The 18122-nt window shown below is 49.5% G+C and overlaps 2 protein-coding genes across 2 annotated transcripts; one reads left to right on the top strand and one right to left on the bottom strand.

Moving 5' to 3' along the window:
- The first annotated feature begins 13960 nt into the window (after positions 1-13960).
- On the top strand, positions 13961-15043 carry LOC126576635 (clavesin-2-like). The gene is made up of 2 exons (XM_050237941.1): positions 13961-14704; positions 14786-15043. The coding sequence occupies exons 1-2, from the start codon at positions 13961-13963 to the stop codon at positions 15041-15043; spliced, it is 1002 nt and encodes a 333-aa protein (XP_050093898.1).
- A 1722-nt stretch (positions 15044-16765) lies between these two features.
- Positions 16766-17824, bottom strand: LOC126576634 (glucose-induced degradation protein 8 homolog). Its single transcript, XM_050237940.1, has 3 exons — positions 17701-17824; positions 17201-17423; positions 16766-17114 (listed from the first exon to the last, which is right to left on the bottom strand). The coding sequence occupies exons 1-3, from the start codon at positions 17816-17818 to the stop codon at positions 16766-16768; spliced, it is 690 nt and encodes a 229-aa protein (XP_050093897.1). The 5' UTR covers positions 17819-17824.
- Positions 17825-18122: the final 298 nt, after the last annotated feature.

Genomic DNA, 18122 nt, shown 5'->3' with positions numbered 1-18122 from the left:
CGCCGTACATTTTAATTCCACCGACAACCGACCGTAGGTAATGAATGTATCGCTTAATTCCAACCGTATGTTGTCCGGGACAAATGAAGATTTGTGTTCCAGCAGCCCCCCCCAGCTCGCAATCTCTCGTAACTCCACGTTCACGGAGAGGCAAATTAATTGACATTTCTGTTGTGTAGCAACGGCAGCAACACGGAGGGAAGAACGAGGCACTGGAATGCGAAACGTAAATTGTCCCCCTTAACGTTCTTCTCTTGACCCCAGTGTTCGCCTCAGGCGTACGCTGCTGATTGGAAACATGGTTATCATGCCCCGAAGGTGACCATAAGGCAATCGTATACCGGTGATTTGTACGCTCTTCGGTGTCGCAAGCAGTGAGAGAATGTAGAACCGATTCGTACCGGTCCCGTTTTACCACCCGAAATGCAATCACATCCACCAGGCCGACGGTCAAGGGGCCAAGGATACGATATTTTCAATTTACACCTACGCGAACGCGCCCCAGCGACGCATACGATCCACGGATCGAGTTGGAAAAGAGGCAACGACAACGAACGAAGATGATGCTGCTGCTGCTGCTGCTGCTGGAGTGCCATGCCAGGGGGGGTGGTGGTACGATACATAAATTATCCTCCAATCGAACGGCAGACGTCGCACGTTTGTCGAGGGATGGTGAACGAGACGAGAGTCGCCTGGTAAAGACCGCACCGCCACCACCACCACCACTACAGCACCGTCTTCAATCATCACCATCAACGGGGGGGCCAACATTCTGTTGCGACTGCGGTTTATGCTTGACGGACGCACCCATAACGCGGAAGAAGACACCCTGAAAGAATCCTGATCTTTGCTCATTCCTCGGGGGAACGATAAATAGAAATCGGAATCGGTTACCACAGCGATCACAGGCCGTGTGACGGACGGACGGGCGGACGGGTGGCACCGCGATAAGCATTTGTGTCCGGAGTTGTTAGTCACGCCACCTCGGACGGATGCCGGAGGCGCGGCCGACCAGGCCCGGCCGGAAGAGGTGCAAACGGTGCTCGTATGGCGATGTCGAAATCGACGATGACGATGATGATGATGATCATCATCATTATGGGGACCTCTACACGCGCTCTCTCTCGCTCTCTCTTTCTTAGTTCCGTGAAATGTGTCTGCTGATCTGGAGGTTAAGTCCACACCAAGGGCCACGGGCGCGTCTCTCGCGCTTCATTTCTCATTCTTCCCTCGGATTCTTGGGTCCTCCTCGATTTATGGTTCTCAACGTGCGGCGGCTACGTTCTTGGTTCCCCTCTGCCTTGGGTGGACCTCTCTGGTCGTGTGTTTTTTTGGGCATTTTTATGTTTCATTTCTGCGGCACCGAGCGCGCGCACACCAGGGTCTGTGCAGGAAGCCGGCCAAGCGACCGAGCATAAACATAAGAGGCTCGTAAAACAGCCAGCTAGCCTCTGTGCCCTGGTGTATGTGTGTTTTGAATGCGCCGGCTTATGCGAGACAATAATCCACCTGGATGGGAGATAGCGAGCGAGAGCATTATTTCTTATAGGCTAGTGACCGGCGGCGGCCATTAGAAGGACGACCGTCCGTCCGTCCGTCCGCCCGCCGTGTGTTTGTTTGAAGTAAATGGGCAGAAAACTGAAGATGATGATGATGATGAAACGAAGAAGTTAATCCGGAGTCACTCGAGAGATGAAAGGCCAAAAGATTTAAGCGAAAGGCGATAAATTACGGTAGAAGCCACACGCGTGGTTTAGAATGGAATGAAGTGGAACACGACACGTTTTCCACACATTCGCTGCTGGCATTAGCACACATTAGTGTTGACAGACTGTACTATTGTGGAGGCAATAAAAGTTAACAAAACAATAGATACGTTATGTGCAATAGCAAATGCCTTCAACCATCATCGGTTCTTATTTTGCCCAGAGAATCGAAATATCTCACCAAAAGATGTGAGGCATGTGTAGTATTGTCTTAGAAGAAATAGTTACGAATTGGATTTCGGTGCTTTGCATGCATATTTTGAATTTTCGCTGCTAGCTGGCGTATATTGGTCGTAAGGTGAATGCGTTAGTCAACTTTGGAACGATAGAACTGAACGTCCAATATTCAAAGCTACGATGCCGTTGAAAAGTTACAGACGAATTCATGGTTGCATTCGATATGATGATCGAGTGGAACGAACTTACATCGTGTTGAATTCTGACCGATCAGAAATGTGTTCGATAGATGGAATAATAATTTGAAGCTACACACTTCAACGTAAAAATGTAACAGTCGATGAACAGTAGTTTCCATTTCGTTTGTAATCGCCGCTCCGTCAATATATTTTATGAAACCCTGCCAAATATGGCATCACAATTTTGGATTTATTTGTTTCAAAGGATAGTATTCGTACAACACACAAATTTATATTGATCGTGATCGAAATAGCGCTACCAAAAGCAACTTAGGATGGCGTATTGTTTTGGATTTGACAGAAGGACTATCCAATAGAAATGTAACATCCGACAACATTATTTACTTCAAATGATTTGGCTAAAGGATGGAATAAAAATCGCATTACTATTTTGAGTACGATTACTGAAAATAGGAAATCAATTCCATTAGCTTTGGTTGATATGAGTGCAACCTTGTGAGTCTTATGTCGCTCGTCACTACCGATTTGTTATCATCAATAATGAAAAAAAGAAAAGCCAAACATATTTAGGATTATAAGAGAACGAAAGGATAAGTTGACATCATGGTAACACATGTTGCAAAAAAGACGTTTGTTAAATGTTGTGGAAAGTGTGCCAAATTTGTTTAAGCTGATCATCGATTTGATATTTGCGAGAGATGTGCCAAGAAATAAAAGAAATATTTAAAAATGTACTTTTCTCTCGAATTTTCGTGTATTTCTCAAAACGATTCTTTTCTATGCAGCGGTTTTACTACACAATGTTTAGAATTTCCAATGAACAAAACAAAACATTTTTTCGCTTCTTTTTGCACAGGTGTGAAAAAAATGAATGTATGTACCCGAGATGTAATTCTGGAGGGACCGATGCAGCGACTAAACAGAGAAGAAATTGCTTCATCTGCTGCTTAATCCCCAGCGTGCAATCTGTAAAAGATGGGGTGCCGCACACCTACGCCAAAACGCACAAACTACAAAGCAAGCAAAAAGCCACGAAATAGAGAGTGCAGACGAAGAAGGACGCGCTCTAGTCTATCACGATCACCGCGACGACAAAAGGAACGCGCGTGGCCAGTTTATGAGACACACGAGCGGGAGAGCGCGTGACCAGTGGTGAACTGGTGGCGTGAGGAGTGAGAATCCGGTACCGGTAGACACCGCACTACATACTATCGTATGTTCTTGCACTTTCCTTAATTCATGGCCAGCCAGCCAGCCAGCCAGCCAGCCAGCCAGCCAGCCAGGCAGTATCATCATTCGTACTGTCTGCCAGACACCGCCCTGCATCCCACGTAGGGGGTTGGTGGATGATAACCAACCAGACGCACACACAACACCGAGAGCGACACATATTGGGACACATAAAACAACAATGCAATTTGAGACAATTAATAATACACAAAAGGAAATAAGGGCTAAGGAAAGGAAGGAAAAGCGTTGGTAGCGAGCGGGGAGTGAACGAAAACAAAACAAAAATATGCTCCAAGAAACACGTGCACCGGTGGGGATGGGGGTGAGGGTGGGATGGTCTGTTGGACCCTTTTCGCCCACTCCCTCCCCCCACCCAAAAAGCATAACCAACCGGGAGACAACCAAGGACCAAGCCAGCCAACTCATAATGAGTGCAAGTCATGTGCCGGGCGCGGACGTCACAGGATGCCAAGCCCTTTTTTTCCTTTGTTTCTTTTTCTTCGCCTACTTCTTCTCGTTTTTTTTTCTGTCACCAGCGCGTCCCCATCGCCTGCTTTTCAAGTTTTCGCTTTTCATATTTCCGAAAGAACGATCCAGCGCTCCGCTCCGGTTATTGTCTCCATCGCGCAGCGGGATCCATCGCGTGATGCAAGAAATCTCGTCAACCCAATCCGCCCCCCCTCTCTCTCTCTCACTCTCCTGCTCTCTCTCTCTCTCTCTCTCTCTCTCTCTCTCTCTCTCTCTCTCTCTCTCTCTCTCTCTCTCTCTCTCTCTCTCTCTCTCTCTCTCTCTCTCTCTCTCTCTCTCTCTCTCTCTGTCGATTCCGGCGCCGGCAAACATAACCTTTCAGGCGGTGTGGAGGGGGGTAATGTGTCTCTCCCAAGGGACCGCACGACCGACCGGGGCAAACCGTTGGGGTCCACCAGGATTTATGGATGCTCCACCGCCGTCCCCAACCGCCACTGTTACCGATGGTGGCTGGCAGGAAGAGGGAATGCAGGTTTGGGGCGGGGGGAGAGGAAAGTTTTATGATCATCACTGCTTCGCGCCTTCCTCTTCTTCATTTTCTGCTCCCTTTTTTTGGTGATTGAGAAAGGTTTTCGTGGGTCTCTCGCCACACAATCTGCAGCGTCCCAGTCGGTGTTAGGTTGAGTGGCTCCAGAACCAGCGCCGTTTTTCCACCCCGCCCCCAAAAAGTGAGACCCATCGTGGCGCAAGTTTTGCGGTTTTATTGTTTGAAAAGCTTGCCGTCTTCTGGTGGCCGCATTCTCCTTGCACTTGGACACCGGCGCATAAAACATAAGAATTCTTAGCGCCACGCGGTATAAAAAATCAAAGACAAAAAAAAAAGAAACTGTCCACCACCACCAACAGTGACTCCCAGCCAGTGGTTGAAGTGTTGCTTCGGTTAAGCGGCCACAACTCCTCAGTTCCATTGCCTTCTTTCGATCACCGCTCCCGATAAGCGGGCTCTCTCTCTCTCTCTTTTTCTCTTGGGGAGAACAAAAACAAAGAACTATCCGCGCGCTCCGGCGCCGGTCAAAGTGGTAGAAGATAATGAAAAATTAAGAATACAAACTACCTCTGCCACACCGTATCCCCTTTGTGCCGTTGGTGGCTCTGTTGTGAGTCCACAAGTTGACAACCACCCACGTACCAAATCGCATTCCATGCAAACGCGTGCTCTGGACGGACGTGCCGCCGAAGAAGTGGTGCCCTGGTGCCCACTGGTGGAATTACTTTTTCGCGATAAGATTTATGTTGCGACGATGGATCACGCAAAGCGGTCAACAAACAAGCGACGTAAGGCAACCTTGAGGTTTGTGAGGTTTTCCTCCTTTTCCTCGTTTTCCTTTTCCTTTTTCCTTCCCCGCCTCTCTCCCTTTCGGATTCGGATCGAATCCATCTTGAACATTATTTTTAAAATAACTACCACCAGGCACGCGCACAGCGCGGACAAGAAATCGGAGAACCCGCGCATATCTAGGCGAGTCCGTGAAAGACAAGGTGGCGAAACCAAAATCCGTGCTCCGGCGCCTGACACCGAAACGAACGAAACACCGAAAAAAAAACGGCAAAAGAAGCAACTTCTGTGGAAAGCTAGAAGAGCTGCAAATGGAATATAATGAAAATTTCCGGATGAGGTGCCGGGAGAGAGGGCCAAGGAAAATCAATATTATCATCCATCCTCATTATACGGCCATCGCTAGGCTAGCTAGGAAGACCATCACCAGGCACCAACCACCATCATCATCATTAGCAGGGCATCTCCCACCACGACACTGGCTCTCTCATTATCTGGAGAATATTCTAAAAATAATCCGCACATTTTTGAACAAAATTTGCATCGATCGGAGAACAGTCCGTCTTCCTTTCTGTCTTTGCATAAATCCATTAACATAATATCCACATAGAAAGCAAGCCGACCACCACCAAGGCAATATGCGATTTGAAGTGAAACTGGAAATCAATCAGATTGAAACTCACAAAAAAAAGCACGAAAGATTGAGCGCCCGCACGCCCGATTTAATATTCATTTTTGTGCATAAAACAAATAGAAAGATACCCTCGGGGATCGTTATGCATACAGCAGTTCTAGATCACTTCACTTGCTCGACGCTTGCTGAGATGCTAATAACTTTCCCGATTTTCAATTCTGAAAACCAAACTCCGCATACATCTCGTTGAATGCAAAAAAAAACGATGATCAACAGACCGAGAAAAGTGAATCCTCCGCAAAAAAGAAAGTGGACGAAATTTTCCGATTGCATTGGACAAGTTGCTGAAGGATGGAACTGAAGAGGCGCCCAGGGGACAGTGCTACAGACACCCAGCGGCACCGTGATAGTCAGTAAAGCAAAAGTGAATAGAGGGAGCCACAACGAAGGCAACTATACTCCAAGGCTCGGACCATGGCGGGTACTGATGGCTATCGTCACTTGAACACTCGGGATGGAATATTTGATTAGCGAACAGTGCCCGTTGCCCGTTCCTGGAAGCTCATTACGGTGACAAAGATGCAGAGGGAAAAGGTGCCGAGAGCAGCGTTCTAGCGTTCTATTGCTCTCTGCTTTTTGTGATACGGGGCACACCTCATAAAGTTGGAAGAGTTTTAATAGGAACGTAACTTCTTCATTAGCATTGAGCACTTTGAGGTTCATTTATGCAGAGAAAAAGAGACGAGGTCAATGGTTGCTGTGAGCTGTAACACCATAAACATCGCAGCTGGCCACTGATCTCGTGAACGAAGCGAAAAAAAAAAACACCACGGTCCACTTTGATCTCGTGGCGCTTATCGACGGAATGGTTCACTTTCTGGGGTTGCTAATCGTGCTCTGTTGTTTTGTTTGCGCAATGTTACTAACCATCGACCGTGCCCCACCCCGCATATACTAAACACATTAGTCATAAATCTCGAACAGAGGTACCTTCTCTCTTAGCAGTGCGATAAGCAACGTTCCATGCAAAGCAACAAACATTCATAATGTGTTGTAGAGCGTCAAAACACCAGCCATGTTGACGCGGCTGTCTATTAGGTGCCGAGAAACGGAGGTGGGGATTAAATGGCCATTCATTCGAGGCGTCACACTGCCATCGGAATGCAGTTAACGCACCACCATCCTCTGCTCCTGCTCCTCCATCTGCTGCTATTATGAGGATGGTGGACACCACTCATAATCTGGACACCAAGCGTGGCGCCCTCCCTTGTGCGCGATCATCACGCAGAGGCCACCGCCGAGTTGAATTGAAATTACGAACACGTTGACTGCTCTGTTCGGAGCGTGTTCACACGGCACGGCGCATCCGTCACCACCACAACGCATCACAGCATCAGTCTGTCATCGGTGCGAGGAGCAAGATTAGAATCAACGGGGCGCGCCCGCTCGTGCAACAATCTTCTCTGCTCGCGAACCTAACATCTCAACACAGTGGAAGGGAAGTGATAGAAGACGGCCTGCCTGCCAGTCAGACGCGTATTTCCCTGACGCCGCCGCCGTCCGTGCCTGTACGAACGTCTTCATGACTATTCTAGCGAGCAAAGCAAATGGCGCCAACCAATTTGGAGTGCCATTTGCTAGATTAAATGGAACCTTGGTCATCCCGCCCGCCATGCTGATCCTGCCACGAGCCAGGCGCTAGCTAGATTGACACAGGGGCTTTTTATTGTCGTTTCTTTCCAGCGGCCCCCCTCCTTCCAGCACCAAACCACCGCCAGTCGCATTGCGTTTTCATCACAATTAATTTGCGCTCTAATGTGCGAAGCGCCAACAGCGGTATGTCCTCGCTGCTGCCTTCACGAAGAGATAGAGACGCGACAAAAAAATAAAATAACGGAAGGCAAAACAGAAAGAACCCTCCCCCCAAATGATCCACACGTGTCAGGTCAAAGTAGTCGTCGGTGCCAAAGACAACACTGTTGTGGCGAAAAGTAGCAGGAGAAAAGTTAGCAAACGTCCAGGCAACAGAAGGGAAAACAGGGAAAAAAGCAAACCGGCGAACGCATAAACCACGCCAACACACAGCAGCTGACAGTTGACTCTTCTGGTGTTGCCTTCCTCCTGTTGGCGCTGCTCCACGTGCTCCTCCTCCTCGCTGGTGTGCAGTTGAATGCGACACAAATTTGACATGATGACAGGCCGCATTTGACAGTGAGGGACGAACGAACGGCGAACGCGAACAAAAAGGCTGCCCAAACCAACCAAACGAATGAATTGGCGGCGTGGCGTCGCTCTAGACCTTTTGTATCGGGCACGCACCAGGTTCCGTCAGTATTGCTTCCGCTTGTACGACTGTTGGTTTTAGCCCCGGGAACCATGCCAGTGATAAATAATGGCCACCGTACCGAGAAGTGCATTCCAGCGCACAAGGATCCACCACGGATTAGCTGCGTGTCTAGAGAGGGAGGGGCGGCTGGTGGTGGATGAAGAACATCCTCCCCCGGGGTTCTCTCTACCGGTAACAAGCAAGAACCGTGAAAAGAGAATGGGGTAGTAATGTCCAAGGGACGGCGACATGCATGCTTGAAATTCCACCCAACGTAGCTCACCGCCGGAAAAGTGCAAAAACACCAAAAACACAAGATGGCGTCATGCCGGGCTGCTGCGGTTGCTGCTACTCCGTTGGCAGTTTCATTGACATGTTTATAGTGGTTTGGGCACGCTCACGAACTCCACGTCCAACGGTCCAACGCTCTCTCCCTCGATTCCTCGCGACCGGAATGCGCGACCAACACGGGGCAGTAATTAAAGGGCGATATACACTCGTCGCTCTCAGCTACTAACACGCTGCCGAAACACCGGAACCATTAATCGGAATAAAGTCTCGAGGAAAGAGGGAGAGCGCGCGCGCGCGCGCCGGGGCATTCTTGAAAACTGAAAGAATGAACCCACTCTGGCGCCGAAAAGCAATCCGTGGTGCTTCCACGTTACATGCATAGTAAAAAGGGGGACCAGCGGAGCATTTCAAAAGGGCGATGGTGGAAGCGAATGGCGCCCACCGAACGCCTTTGATGGTGATGGTTTTGTTTGATTTCCTCGGGGAGTACCTAGCGCCTTCTTTTCAATTCGCGGCAGCGCAGTGAGTAGCGCGCTCGGGTAGTTTGGGGTAGAACCACCGATCCCGCGGACAACACAAACCTTATCCTTTTCAACTACTTTTAGCAAACAACTACAGTAAGTATTACTGGACGCCGACCTGATCACTCTCTGTCTCTGTCTCGTGGTTCGTCCAAGAACTTCTTGGTGATTGCGCTGCTAATTAGAAAATTTAACGAGAAAACTTTCATCCGGACCAAGGACTATCTCGCTGGCGCTAAACCATTTTCGTGGCCATATCCATTCCAAGGCTTATAGCGGGAGCGTTCTGTTGGATGATAAAGTTATCGAGAAGTTATTTTCCGCGCAGTTCATTCGCGTTTCCATTCCGATTTACTCAATAAATCAACGGAAACTTCAAAGATGCTGCCCAAGAATCAAGTGTCATCCGAGAAGAATTAACGAAACAAAAACGACAACGACGACGACGAGGACGACGAGAAGAAAAAAACTCTTAAATAAACAAATCATGTTCCAGCATACTGTCATGAGTGCAGTGAGCGATTTATGTGGTGCTGTAAATAGTATCGTCGCCATCGCGAACTGGAATCTGAGGATGAGTCGCTCGCCCTGAGGGGAATTGCCCTTCAATTTGTCTCCTCTCCAATTACCTCGGCTTGCTTCGGCACCAACGATCCACACGCGTACATATGCTGCCGATGCTGGCGTTGTAAGTAGAAGAAAAAGGAATGTCTGTTCGATCGATACGAGACGCGACATGACCGCAACAATGCTCATCAACGTGGAATGTGATTTTCCTTCCATCGGCGTCGCGCCCCGTCGACGGCGTCATCGTCGCCTTGGAGCAACACACGATTAATTTCCCGTCCTACTACGCCCTCCAGTGCCGTAGGGGCACAACCGGAAACCATCGGCAACGAACGAAGACGACGACGACGACGAAGCCAGGTGGTGACGCGGTTACGGATCTTGGCGATGTTCAAAAACGAAAAAATCTTAGCTTCCAATGGAATTCTCCGGAACCAACGTGTGTGTGCGTCCTGATTGGAGGCCCGTACTGACGCCGGGACGCAGATCAAACGGAACCGAATTCGTGAAACCCCTCCGGTGGCTCCGGTGAACGATGAAGCGGAAATTGAACTTCTGGCAGACGTTGCGCTTTCGGTTGGTGGTTCTTCGCGCAGCTTACCACACCCATCAGCGTGAGTTAAGCGACCGGATTCCGAAGATAGAAACACACTGGAGTGTTCCTTGGCCAAGCTTTCTGCTAGGAAATCCACGAGGTGCTGATGATCATGATGTGGTGTTGGGGCAACCACCATCACCACCATGTAACAAGTCATCGATCCAAAGCAGTGCAGTGATATCTACAAAGCTGCTAGAAACAAAAAAAGGAAATCCTCTCTCACTCCATCTCTCTCTCTCTAGGATCTAGCAAAAGGCCACATCGTTCTCGATGAAGAGCCTGCCAAAGCGATGGCCTTGCCTTGCCGGGCACACCAGAGGCGTGCAAAATTGATGAAAAACTCCGTTCCGTGCTATTCCAATCTTCTCCACGCTGGCTGCTGCACCACAGAACGGCAATTGATGAGGAAAGTTACCCATTAACTTTCACTCTTCCTTCTCCACCCACCACCACCGACGACACCTTCACAACCACCGACGGCGACGTATGGTCATATTAAATGGTCATCCCCTTTTCTCGACCCCTCCTGGCCACACTCGGCCAATAAAGCTTCTTCGCGCACACCAGACGCAGACAAGCGGGCGGGCAGGCGGCCGGGCAGCCGTTGGGTGACCGGGCACAGGCGATTAGATGGACCATTTGGCAAACGGAAGTCGGCATTGTCCCGGGGGTGGAGGTAAAGGAAACACTGCAAAGACAGGACAGGAGGAGAAGTGAGATGTGAGATGAGATTAGTTAGCGAAAGGATAACATGCGCCTGGGCTTTCGCTCCGCCCTCCGGTCACCGCCTTACTTTCACTTAGTGCTCTTGAGTGAAACAATAAGAGTAGCAGCAGGCAGAAGATGGCCATGGGATGTGCTGGAGAGAGTTCTGGCAAAGTTTCGTCTTCAAGAGGTGTTGAATTAATTATGAGTGACCTGCAAGAGGATGGCCAAATGCGATGGTTGTTGACACAGACACACGGGAGGCGTGAGTACCACTAACTACGACCGTCCGTCCACCGCACGTTGAATGTGCCAAATGAAGGACGATGGCTGAATGATACCTCCTCCATCGCCCGGTAAGCTTGTGAGAACCTTAATCCAATCCCGCCGTCGAGCTACTAACACCACTAGCGAGAAGCTACTGACAGTAGAGAAGGAGTGTGTAGAAGAAGGTTAAGCATCTGCTAGTTATCAGCCACACCAACACGTTCCGTTCCCGGTTCGATCCATCAGCCGGCTGATCGGGAGAAGAAAAGCAAAAAGTGCGGCCCCGAAGAGGTGTCCGCGTGAAATGGTGTGTGGTCAGCGCGCGTGAACAGATTTATCTGCAGAAGTAAACGAACCGGAACGCCGTGGCCGTGGTAATGGAATTAGTGCCAGCGGTTATATCACTCGTGGAACACTGGAATAGATGGGGGAGAAGTTATTAGTTTACGCACACGCCAATAGCATTCATGTGAAGCTCGTTTTGCTCTTGGGTCTTACCATCTTTCTATGTCACCTCAGTTTGGTATTCTTATTGGATTCGAATTGCACCAACTTCTCGTCTCGGCATTCCAGATTGCCGATTCTCAGTCAGCGATACACTGACGCGTACACCTCTCTTCTCTCGGGGATGCCAATCCAAGATTGCTGCGATTGCCTACCAGCACCCGGCAACGGCAAGTAAACACTCGAACGCACGATCGTAGCCATCCATCTGCCATCGAACCAGAAACACTCTATTTGCATTTAATTACTCCGACCCGGCCCGGGGGCATCACATTTCTGGCGGCATATGGTCGTCAGGTTGCAGTAAATAAACCTATCCCCATCGGAGGATGACTTCAAGAGATTTGCTGTCAAGGCACGGTACTATAAGGGACCCCCCCCCCCCCCCCCCCCCCCCTGGGGAGGGTATCCACGAGCTACGACATCGCCTACTGGTGCTGCTGCTGGTGCTCGTGGTGCAATCGTTCCAGTTGTAATCACCGTACACTTCAACTCCATCGCCTGCTACGTCGTCCTTCTTCCCTTACCGACGCAGTGTCGATGAAATGTACCAAGAAGGAGGAGTCCCTGGTTCCAATTAAAAGATGGAAATGCTCCACGGACTTCTTCGGATTCTTCGGATTCGGATTTCAGATCAGGACAACTGTGTGGCTGTGCCATTACGCCATTGGCCATCGAAAGTCGATTTCATCGAGGAGGATTTGTGTTTCGTCACCGAAAACAGAATTCGCCTTAGTACGGCGGCGAGGAAAATGAAGTTATTCTTTACGTTACGTTGATTCGCTTCTTCGCCTTCGAGCGATTCACCCGGAGACCGACTGCAAAAGACCCCCGGACGGTCGGTCGGTCGGTTGGTTTTATGGCACAACGCGTACACACCGCTCACTCTCTCGCACCCGCTCCCAGTTTGTGTCTCGATCGTTTGCGAGCATATATCGCTGATTGCCGGACCATTGCCACCAATGGGCCCGACATAAAAACGATATTTATAGCCGTTCCCCCGACCACTCATCCGCACCCAACAACGCGTTGTCCGTTCCGGCATCTCTCGGTCCTCGTGGTGCGCTCTCTTAGTGGCAAGTAAAATGTGGAGCAAAGAAGAGCCAGAGAATGGCACTGGAATGGTGAAGATGCACTGGCGAACGGGCGAGCGAGTGACAGCGTGGCAACGAGCGTAGCAATAGCAACAGCGAAAAACTGGCCACTCCAGTACATGATGTACCATCAACCTTTACAACCGTGGTCCCACCGTCCCCCTCCCGTATCATCCCATCCCATAGTCACACTTGTGTCCGAGGGGAAGGTACACCGACCGGCGTTGATATGGTGACCGGCGGAGCTTACTTCGTCGATCATATATGAGTGTGCATGTGCTCGGCATAGCATGCTGAGAGGAAGGTACTCCTATGCCAAGAGTCCCAATGCCAATGCCAGGAGGATGGAAGGAACCGTGGACAAAGAGCTGGGGCGATTGTGATTTTGGCACACTGTCAAATGGCGTTGGCAGAATGGTGAACCCGACCCCGCCCCGGGACCACGGCCGGGTATGTGATGTGGTTTGTTTGCTTTACTGCTTCCCACCACCACCACCACCACCCAGCATTATCCAGAGCATCGTGCACCATATTCTCATTATTATTGATCGGTCCGAACAGAGCATTAACCTTGGCATCAAGTGTCGCACTGGATGAGGCGGATGCTGATGATGCTCCCAACGATAACGGCTATTATGTTTTTGGAAGGCGCTTCAGCAAGGTCACTCGAGAAGCATGGCGTCGTCGTCGTGCTGGTTATGGGCTCGATCGATTGGACTCTGACTGAAGTCCATGGTGACCGGTATGCCATTGACGTGGATTCCATTACTTCTAATTACATTATCTAAGCACCTTCCATTGCTGGATGTTCTAGCAGCTCCCAGGTCACTGGAGACACGATTCGGGGGAGGGTGAAGCGTAAAGCCAAAATGCAAACTCACAGCCACACCTGCCCCAATGGCACAAGTCACATTAAGACGATACCCCGGGCCTTAAAATAGCTTCTACGACAGTGTCTCTTACGTCACGGCAACATCACGGTGACAACCTTCACGAGATGATACACAAATCCTTCCAAAATAAAAAGAAATCCCACACCGAAGGCAATATATGCGAGTGTTTTTGGTCCATTACGCTGAAGGTTCTACTGACGATTGCGTATGTCATGACATTGTCCAAGAGGGATCGTTAAAATGGTAACAACCAAAACCAACTGTGGTTTCCGTTGACCGACAGAAACGTTGGCCACTATTTAGTGGGGACCGCGACCACAACTCACTGTCAGTAGTGCAGCATCCAGCCACCGGTAAACAGTCGAAAACACCAGCGCACCACCATGTCAAGCAGCGAACAGAAACCATTACCGGTGCCCAGTCTGGAGAAGGCCCCAGAGAAGTACGACGACGAGGCGGAAGAACCGACGGGACCGGCCAACATCGCCGAAACGCTCGAAAAGCTCCGTGAGGGTCCATTGGTGCGAGAGCAGAATCTGAAACAGATGCGGGATTGGATCGCAAAGCATCCACACATTCGACGATGCCGTACGGACGCCCGGTTCCTGTTGCGATTCCTGCGTGCCAAGAAGTACTCCTTCCTAGTGGCCTCACAGACACTCGAGCGTTATCTTGCCGCCCGCATCATCCATCCTGGCTGGTTCCAACGGCTCGACATACGTGATCCCGAGCTGAGCCACCTGGCGGACATTGGGTTCGTGTATCCACTGCTGGAACACACCGCGGACGGCTGTACGGTGACGATCACGGATTTTGGACTACTGGATCCAAAGCGCTATACGATCGAACATAGCAACCGGATGCACATCCTGCTGGTGGAGGCGTACGGTGAGGATCCGCTCGTCCAGTGTGCCGGTGGGATCATGATCTTTGACATGCAGCACGTGACGCTCGCCCATCAGAGTATCATTTCGCTCAGTGCGCTCAAACAGGTGGCCAAGTTCATCAACAACGGGCTACCGTTGCGGTGTCAGGGTGTGTACGCCGTCAACGTACCAGCCGGTGCGATGTGGATTGTGAACGGACTCGTTAGCCTACTGCACGAGAAAATTCGAAAACGTGTCGCGGTAAGTGATCGCAGAAGGCCGCTTTTTTTTTCGTGGCTACTGGACAGTGATTCTGACGAAGAGTGTTTGCTACTGTTTCAGGTATTTCGCGATTTCGACGAATTCACCAAAGAGCGCTTCGATCGGCAGTTGCTGCCGAAAGAGTACGGTGGCAAGGTACCGAAAAGTGAGCACATGAAGGCATTCCGGGAGCGAGCCGAGCTTTACCGGGACCGACTGTTGACACTGGATGAGATGGACATCGATCTGGATCACAACGAGGCCTACTCGAGGCAGGCTTTGCTCGATGACATCGAAGGTGGTGCCGTTGGCAGCTTCCGGAAACTAGAGCTGGATTAGAGCGTGGTCACGGACACACAACATCACGGCTGCGGAAGAACCAGCGTCCAGCGCGATTGAAGAATATTAAAGTTCAAAGGTTGTTGGCGAAAGACTAGCCCTGAGCTCACTTCTTAATCGACCGGGTTGCTGCGCTAGAACGCCCGTTAGTGGTTGCCATGTAGCATGCCTCATCTACATCTGTTTGTGGCTTTATCCACCGTGCTCTATAAACTCTGAAGCCAGCTGTGCTTGAGGTACATTGTAGTACAAACCCACAAACTAGACTGCATATCACAAATGTCCTTCTCATCCCGCTCGTACGCTGAAGCGCATTTACGAGCGATGTTACGAAAGAGCTGCAGGGCTTAACATCGTTCAACGACTGTTGAGAAGAGTGGAGTCGAGCGAGAGAGAGAGAGAGAGAGAGCATAAAAACTGAATCTGCTCTGGGGAAAGCCAACAATCAGATAACACATGTGAACATATGGTCGGAAAAGCGCAGCTAGGACACCGTGAAATAGGGACACACCGAATGTGGCAACTGGCACAAAGAGATAGCCCCAAGCGTTACACTAAAATATGTCACGAAAAAAGAACAGGATAAAAACACTCTTGCATGTGCAGAGCAGTGCAGGCGAACAAACGAAAAGGGGCGAAAATGGTGAACACTGCACAAGAACAAACCGCCTCATGGTGTGGTTATCAAGGACGATAGAGAGTGTTCTGTAATTGTGTGACCCAGTTCTTTTGTGTCGCGCACACATCGTCTCTCTATGTCGTGGCATACTTCCCTAACATAACAGTTTCCATATAGTTTTGATTTTTATGATCCATTATTTCTAGAAACACTCACTGAAAGGAGAAAAAATATTGCGATTCCACCACTATTCGGTCGGTCCCTTATCGCACACCGCAGGGCAAAGCTCTAATACTGATTTGTCGAGTTCAATTTGTTTCCTCGTACGAGCTTCATCGTCCCTGCTGGTCCCTGCAGGCGCTAGCTAAAGGATCCTCAAAAGCGCCACGCCATCAACCATCAATCGAATCCCTCGACTGCTTCGCTAAAACACCGCTACTGCTGCTCGCTGCCATGATTTATTTTTACCGATTAAGAGCAAAATCAAACACCCCAGCATCCGGGCTCCATTGTGGGATGTGCGCGAGGACCGGGATGTTCCCGGAACAGCTCGAATGGAGGACAATACGCTGCACCGAATCCAATGCAACCCACGACCATAACCGTCGAAATAGGACACAGAAACGGCAACAACGGAACGGAACGCACCACCGTAGGACACCCGGCCGATCGATCGATACCTGACCCGAAGAAGATTGATGCCGGGGAAATTTATGATTTATAAATGTTTGATATTTCATTGCAAACATACCCGACATAGCGAGGGAGAAGCTGGCAAGTTGACAGAATTGTGCAAACATCATATCTACGATGCACTTATTGGATCTTCCCGGTACAGAACGGAGGGCGAATGTTTTTTTTTCCTTCTTCGAAACACAGCACACATTCCAGCATTCAGCAAAGGGGTGTACGAGATGCTTTCTTAAAGTCGAGCTAGAGGTCGGTTCCGATTGTAGCATAAACCAACCCGGCGGCATCATAATGCGTTGAAATATTCATGAGAGCTTACGTTCCAGATTTCTAAATCAATTCCTGGCCTGTAAATAAACTTATTTATTGTTGAGAGCGCACTAATAACGCTCTCAACTTTTGATAGACCCAGTCTAAGACAGATACTTGGGATCCATCACCGCCATCGAGAGATCGATCATTTTCGGGTACTTCACTGTCTTCTTTTCCAGCACGCCCTGCGCCCAGAGGATCAGTTTCAGTACGTTCATCAGCGGGCTTAACTTTTGATCCTCTTTTTGCTCAAACTTAATGATGGCAGCGTTCAGTTCATTTGCGATCTTTTGACGATACGATTGCCCAAGTAGATCAGCGAATGGAGACTGATAGGAGGGTTTGAATGCCAAGAGGGCCATCGTACGTTCTATGTTAACCTGATCGCTCAAACTTGCCTCTGGAAAGTGTGTTTGGGCTAATGTGAGGGCTTCCTCGATTTTTTCATCACTATTTCAAACCATTTTGGTGGACAAAATGTTTAGTTCTTTGGTTTATGTGTAATAAACATCAAGACAAATGTCAACAATACTTACCGAATGAGCTCTACGACCTGGAGCTGTTGCAGATGAATGTACACGGAACGATCGTTGTTGAACAGCTCCGGGTGGAGCTGATTAACTAGACGGATCGTCTCCTGTATGCATCCGTTCTGCACTGTTTCTCGGATTAGAAAACGAACGTCAAGTGAACTGAGATTGGCGGATGGTGCGATACCGGACTCACGTTGAAATTCCTCGGCCACCTCTTTGAATCCCTCTGAAATAGAAGAGTTTGAATTTAAATTAATAAAATGGGCACTACTTTCAGTTGCTTGAGGTAGAGACTGTTGCAATAAGTTAACTCAGGATTATTGGAGGATGCACTGCCATTGATAAACGGAAAGTAATTCGTGCATAGCGGATCATTTCTTTTGTGATTCGCTTCTACGCTGCTGATATTCGTCGCCAGACCTCATACCTCATCGTTATTTCCATCGCACGCACTTTGATAATCCTGTCTAGCAAGGGACCAGTAACTCCAAAATCACACTCACCCTCTACCAGGTAGTTCATGATGAACTTGGCAATGTCGCTCTGCTGGAACGGAAAGTGTTCGACGCAGCTTTCCGCTTCCTTGCTAGATAAACCATCACCTTGACCGTTGGAACTCATTTCTACACCACCAAATGATGGAGCATTCTGGTAGTCGATGGACGACGATGGTAGTTTCGAACCAATGGTTGCCTAGAGTTTGTTCACAGCGCATTGTAGGCTGCTGATATTTGTCACAAAGCAAATTCAGCTGAACAGACATGCGTAGTAACCATCGAAACTCCTCTTCGCAAATGAAGAGCAAACTACAAACCGGAATCCGGATCCGGCTCACTGCTGTTTGCCCATGTTTGATTGGCACAGTGGCGAAGTAAGATGGAACGTCCTCACGCGAACGGTAAGGAGAAGGCCGGGAGTGTTTTAT

Source organism: Anopheles aquasalis, chromosome 3 (genome assembly GCF_943734665.1).
Source record: "Anopheles aquasalis chromosome 3, idAnoAquaMG_Q_19, whole genome shotgun sequence".
Taxonomy (NCBI): domain Eukaryota; kingdom Metazoa; phylum Arthropoda; class Insecta; order Diptera; family Culicidae; genus Anopheles; species Anopheles aquasalis.
The sequence above is the reverse complement of the archived record's forward strand: the minus strand, read 5'-3'. Positions and strand labels throughout refer to the sequence as shown.

What these genes read in the sequence shown, in the direction of transcription:
- LOC126576634 (XM_050237940.1), bottom strand. Translation starts at nt 17,818, where the DNA reads ATGAGTTCCAACGGTCAAGGTGATGGTTTATCTAGCAAGGAAGCGGAA. An exon ending in CATGAACTACCTGGTAGAGG is followed by an intron (nt 17,424 to 17,700) that starts GTGAGTGTGATT and finishes CTTCTATTTCAG; the next exon opens with AGGGATTCAAAGAGGTGGCC. An exon ending in CAGGTCGTAGAGCTCATTCG is followed by an intron (nt 17,115 to 17,200) that starts GTAAGTATTGTT and finishes GGTTTGAAATAG; the next exon opens with TGATGAAAAAATCGAGGAAG.
- LOC126576635 (XM_050237941.1), top strand. Translation starts at nt 13,961, where the DNA reads ATGTCAAGCAGCGAACAGAAACCATTACCGGTGCCCAGTCTGGAGAAG. An exon ending in AAATTCGAAAACGTGTCGCG is followed by an intron (nt 14,705 to 14,785) that starts GTAAGTGATCGC and finishes CTACTGTTTCAG; the next exon opens with GTATTTCGCGATTTCGACGA.